This window comes from Lactuca virosa, chromosome 6 (genome assembly GCF_052849685.1).
Source record: "Lactuca virosa cultivar CGN04683 chromosome 6, Lactuca_virosa_CGN04683_v6, whole genome shotgun sequence".
NCBI lineage: Eukaryota > Viridiplantae > Streptophyta > Magnoliopsida > Asterales > Asteraceae > Lactuca > Lactuca virosa.
The window spans coordinates 187235665-187241762 of record NC_136431.1 but is presented as its reverse complement, the minus strand read 5'-3'; the positions used below and the strand labels follow the sequence as shown (position 1 = coordinate 187241762).

At 35.8% G+C, this 6098-nt stretch overlaps 1 protein-coding gene across 1 annotated transcript; it reads left to right on the top strand.

Annotated features, from left to right (window-relative positions):
- Positions 1 to 900: 900 nt before the first annotated feature.
- LOC145120344 (B3 domain-containing protein Os03g0120900-like) lies at positions 901 to 3270 on the top strand. The gene is made up of 2 exons (XM_079056172.1): positions 901 to 2572; positions 3197 to 3270. The coding sequence occupies exon 1, from the start codon at positions 1199 to 1201 to the stop codon at positions 2444 to 2446; it is 1248 nt and encodes a 415-aa protein (XP_078912298.1). The 5' UTR covers positions 901 to 1198; the 3' UTR covers positions 2447 to 2572; positions 3197 to 3270.
- Positions 3271 to 6098: the final 2828 nt, after the last annotated feature.

Here is a 6098-nt window from a genome sequence, read left to right as displayed (position 1 = left end):
AAGTTGCATGAATTTTGTGCATTCTCCTCCCAGTCATGCTATAATTATTATATGTAAACAAATTGGAAAGCAATTATCGTGGGATCACATTTGAAATGAAGACGTGACATCTTACATCGGAAGCCTCAGTCAAATCCTCACCCAACCCTATAAATAGTCGTTACACTAAAATGTAATCAACATGTTTTCTTTTTGATCATAACCAAGACATTTGTTTCTATATATCCTTGCTTTTAAAAAGTAAACAAGGTTCTGAATACTTCTATTGTCCCATACCCTGCTCATTAAACGAGCAAAATACAATGTGATTTAATGGTTTAAAAAACCAACTAATCTTAAGTGGTTGTGTTCTTATTTCTTGTATATAGATCGTTTCTATAAAAATGTAACATTGATTGGATTTTGACAAATAATTTAATAAAAGCAAATGATTATTGATGAATAGTAAAAAATATATAAAAACTCCTAATACAAAAGTATAAAGAACTTATTGAACAAATAGAAAGTTGTGAATCACAAGCAACAATCACGTACTATTATGTAAAAGGAAAAAGTAGACGAAAAATCGAAAATATATCATAAAAGAACTTGGTTATAGGTTTTTAAGTAACATGAAATGAAAAGTTGCCCTAGCAAGTTCATTTGTGTGTGTGTGAGAGAGAGAGAGAGAGAGAGAGAGAGAGAGAGAGAGAGAGAGAGAGAGAGAGAGAGAGAGAGAGAGAGAGAGAGAGAGAGAGAGAGAGAGAGAGAGAGAGAGAGAGAGAGAGAGAGAGAGAGAGAGAGAGAGAGAGAGAGAGAGAGAGAGATTTACATAAGGTGCCATAATTAATTTGGCTGAATGAGTTGGTTCCTATCTTTTTCCAAGTATTCTTATATGGTCCTTTTCCAAATTATCTTTTTGTTGAAGTTTGAAATACATGTGTGAACCCTAGAACATCCACCATCTGCATCTTTTATTCTGTACCATGAGTGATCAGTAGAAACCCTTCCAGGACAGACAACTTTATTTCTTAAACTTGATTTCAACTTTCTTCAACGCCACTCCGTATATCTGCACTTCCTTTTCTTGATCCATTTCTGTAATTCTTGCTTCCTTTATGTGAAATCAAAGATCAATAGTTGCAACCTAGATCTGATTTATCAACATACACACACATCTACTTCTCGAAGGAGAAAACTACATACACAGAAAAAAGTAATGGACTTTTGGGGAAAGACTGGTTGTAGTGGGGAAGACGAAGAAGAAAAGCAACAACCACCCACCGCAGATCGGTTGCTTTCTTCTCTTTCTTCCGCTTCATATCAACACCAGCACCACAGCCGCCACCAACCAGAACAACAACAACCCATCTTTTCTCTGCCTCCCTACCACCACCACCACCACCACAGTAGCGGTGGATTGCTGCTGGATGTTCATAACGAGGTAGGGGAACCTTCAACAAAGTATGAGGAAGAAGGAGTAGTTGGAAGGATATCGATGGTGGAGCGAGAGCACATGTTTGATAAAGTAGTGACTCCTAGTGACGTCGGCAAGCTAAATCGCCTTGTGATACCTAAACAGCATGCCGAGAGGTTTTTCCCGTTGGATTCCTCCAACAATGATAAGGGTCTCCAGCTAAATTTCGAAGACAGAAATGGAAAGCTATGGAGGTTTCGTTACTCATACTGGAACAGTAGTCAGAGCTACGTCATGACAAAGGGTTGGAGCCGTTTTGTTAAAGAAAAGAAGCTTGATGCCGGAGACGTTGTTTCTTTCCAACGGGGTGTTGGGTCTACAGCTAAAGATCGGTTGTTTATAGACTGGAGACGCCGTATAAACACCTCCAATCCACCGCATCTGTCTAATCTCTCTTTCTCGTTCCCTAATCATAATCTCTTCCACCCTTGGAATCCACTCGTTTTGAAATCTCATCCAGCTCTTCCAAGAAGAGAGTACTCTAATTTGATGCTTCCGCCGCCTAACACCAGCTCAGGGAACGTAAACAACGGCGGTTCAAGATCCGTTATATATTTCCGATCAGGTGGCAGTGTAATTCCACAACAACATCTTCAGATGATACAAAGAAACGGGTTTGGAGTTGGGGTTGAGATCGATCGACCACAACCACCACAAGCATCACAAACTCCACCGCTTCATGGGAAAGGGTCTGGTAAACGACTTCGGCTATTTGGAGTTAACATGGATTGTCCCTTGTCTGAAGATGAAGATGATCGAGACTACGATCCTCCAAGCAGCCATGGTCACTCTCCACCGCCGCCTGTAATGCCTCCATCATCATCATCACCGTCACCACAATCCACCAGCATTCCTTATCTGCAGTTGAGTCCCTATGGAGAAGGAAACGAATATGATCAGAGTACGATAATACAATCATCATCTGCTCATGCTTTCAACATAATCGCCAAATCAACAGCCTCTAGTATGTCCTTGGATTTGGATATCTGACACCAACTATTCATCAAGGGATCTTATATACAGCTAATTTGCTTATATGGCTTGTCGACGATACATCCATATATATCCAAGGAGCAAACATGTACCGAAGCTAAAAACCCATTAAAATAAGCAAAGGTATGTTGTTGAAGCCTAAAAACCCATCAAAATCCCAAGGGCTACTACGTCTGTAATAAAAGAAATATATGAAAAGCCGGATTCAGCACTCTAAACCTCTGAAACATAAAATTGTTTCCAGTTTTTGTGTATCCAATCTAGTTCCTTCAAGTTTTTCCCCGTTATATTTTTGCTTAATCACTCGATTAATATGTTAAGAAAACATTTTGTAGTAATAGAAGCTAGCTTGCTTATGTATCAATGGCTTTATGTTAATGAAAAAGTTTCACTTAGGGAGGTTAATTAGTTTCCTCTTGTTAATAACACTCTCTGAATTATTATATAAACACTAAATCCTATCAAGATTTATCTTAGAGTATTTTAATCTAAGAATATATGCAATGATGGTTGAACTAAAGTACTAATTGTCTAATTGTTTGGAGTTCATCTGCATCTAAAGCGGATGTTAAAATCAAGTTTTATCCATTGGGTCCAGGTCTTGTTTTTTAAGGGAAATATCAGTGTGTTCAGACCTTTATCCGTGAGAGTACAATGTGAAGGAGAATGATCGAAGAAGGATAAAAGATAGTCAGATGAACAGTGAATGGTGCTTCTTTGTTTATCTTTATTTATTACCTTTTGTAGGTTTGTTGCTCTTGTCGCTGCCACTGCCTACTGACACACCTTCGTTGGACGATAGCTCCCTCTTCGCAGGTACTCTTCTACTTCGTCTCTTTCATCTGTCACAATACAGATAAAAGTATTGCTCTCTCTTTCTCTCTCTGTGTGGGTGTGTGTTTGTATGTATGTATGTATGTGTGTGTGTTTGGTGTAGACATCGTAATCAACAAGAGTTGTGGTTAATGCAATGGTTGGCCAAATTCTTAAACAAACAAAGGGGTATATTAGATGTTGTCGTGGCCTCATGGGTCATATGTCGATCCGGTTCAACCGTGTATAATAGTAAATCCTTCGAACTTGGTTGGTTAAAGTCCAGACACCACAGTTACCGAAAAAAAAAATGGTCATTAATTCTCCTATACATGATACATCGTCTTGATTTCACAATATTACATTTTCTTTGAATTAAAGTTCGAACATATAGTTTGTACTTACGCGAGGTATTTGACATATATTCAAGCCTTGTAACTATTTGGAGATAACATATAAGTTTTCTCTAGTATAATCGACTTCTACAACTCGTTAGATTGGTGCCCATTAATTGGTTTTTCAAATATTAACTACATATAACGAACATTATATCTATGTATAAGCAATTAGGGGGATTAATAGCGTTTTTTTTTTCATTCATAGTGTGAATGTGGACATTTACATTGGAGAATATGGAGACCATATGCAAATAGATTGAATTGTACGTAGTTTTTTTAAAAGAAATATATCATCACTGTGTGTAGTTTTCTCCTTTTTAATTCTACCTACACGTGCCTTGAAAGCTATTCTTTTATGACCCAGAAAGCCAGTGACGCCTATGGTTTTTGCAAGTAGCTAGGTAGTTAAACCTAAGTCATTAATGATGTATTACTAGTCCTCATTACTTGGAGATGAATATAACATCTGATTTATATAAGTATATAGACCTAACTTTATCTGGCTTATATTCCGACTATAGCTAGACCTAAATGTAATTTGGGAAGTAATTACTATTGATTGCTTTGACTAATTTTATTGGTAACTAATAAGAAGATAATGACACGTATACAGGGTAAGTTTTTTCTCTTTGAAACAAAAATCAGCTTAATATGATTTAAGTTATGGTGTCGTTAGTTTCTTTTCTGTATGCCCTTCCTCCGTGTATAAGGTTACAAAGCCACATTTTACTGAGCAGCTGATTCCAGGGAAAGAGAAACTAGAAAAAGAAATTAAAAATTTCAGAGTTTGGAGAAACTATAGAGCATGGTCCACTGAGCAGTCTACTATAAAGCTGAACATGCATGTTCTGCTCTTAATCTTGTTCCCTATAAACTATCATTTTAACGAATTTATAATTTAATAATACTTATCTTTTCATTGTTTGCTCTAAATCGAGCTACGTCTCTACAATCGTAGGACAGCTAAAAAAAGCTTGCATTTTTCTGAGACAGAAATAGATGCAGACTAGGAGAGAGAGAGAGAGAGAGAGAGAGAGAGAGAGAGAGAGAGAGAGAGAGAGAGAGAGAGAGAGAGAGAGAGAGAGAGAGAGAGCTGTCCTAAAGAAAGCATCCTTAATAATCTGTCTGCATGTATGAATCACGTTGCATTACTGTATATGATCAAGATGCATTATCTTTTAATGCTATAACTCTAAGAAAAGAGTGGCTTCAATGACGATATTAATTAAACTATAAGCTATAAGGTGCTACGGACATAGAAGGCGTTCTTTTTAAAGATATAGATTTACTATGTTCCAAATAATGAAACTTAATTAGTCCAAACACTATAAGAAATGTCAGCATTAGCAGTGAATCCATGTAAATGTATATTACAAAACAGGAAAAGGCGCCTCATTTGGAGCTACGTTTTTTTTTCGAACAACATTTGCTCCTTGTTCCCGAGTTTTTTTGTAAATTCATTAACGGAAAGGGAAGGAAAATTTTGACGGAAAAAAAAGGAGGTGAAGGAAAATATTCATTATTCCGTGTACCTGAGTTTGAAGGAAATAAAAAGAAATGAAAGGAAAATTTTAAGTTTTTGTGTTCCCGAGTTAGGAGGAAAAAGAAAATAAAACTAGAAATTTTCCTTCCCCTCACTTTCTTCCCAAATCCGTCCAATTTGAGAGGAAAATTTGGAAGGAAAATATGACTCCAAAATCTTTCCCCTCCCCTCACTTTCCTTCCATTAATGAAACTCGGGAACACGATTTTCCTTCGATACCCCTCACTTTCCCTCCGTATCATCCCATTTCTCTCCTTAAGTGAAACGCGGGAACAAGGAGCTACGTAGAAGAAGTTATGCCTACGAGCTGCATGTGCTTCATTCATTCCCATTTCACAAGACTTTTGGGTTTCACAAGTATTTGTGTTTAATTAAGTTTTTGATATTCCAAATAGCACCGAAAGTGTCTCAAAATCCTATAAACAGTTTTGTTTTGATTAGAACAAAAACAAGTTGGATTAGTGACCTTAAGCTTTATTGCATACTAGGCGAATATATTAGTGCATTGGGTGGACTAAATTATGTACTAAAAATTCTGATATGTGTTTTTGAAAATTATTATATCATTGATATAAGCTATAAAATAATAACTATTAATTGCTGTCACAATAGTTAATTGCTTTTATGGCTTGCATGTTTAGAAAATTAAATATAAATATTGATTTAAAGTTACTTTAACATTTTACTTATTTAATCATCTTTTAATTTTGATCATGAAGATTGTTTAAAATATCAACAATTATTCGTAAAATAACTTAATTTAGTTTACTATAATTATTATTATGGTCAATTAGTTTAGAAAATACTTTATTATTATTAGAAAGTTCTAGACGACTAAAGTGTAGGTATTAAGTTTTAATTTTTACATTTATTTTATATTATTGATTTTATTTTA

Bases quoted from the DNA above. Each gene is read 5' to 3' on its own strand.
- LOC145120344 (XM_079056172.1), top strand. From the start codon at position 1,199: ATGGACTTTTGGGGAAAGACTGGTTGTAGTGGGGAAGACGAAGAAGAA.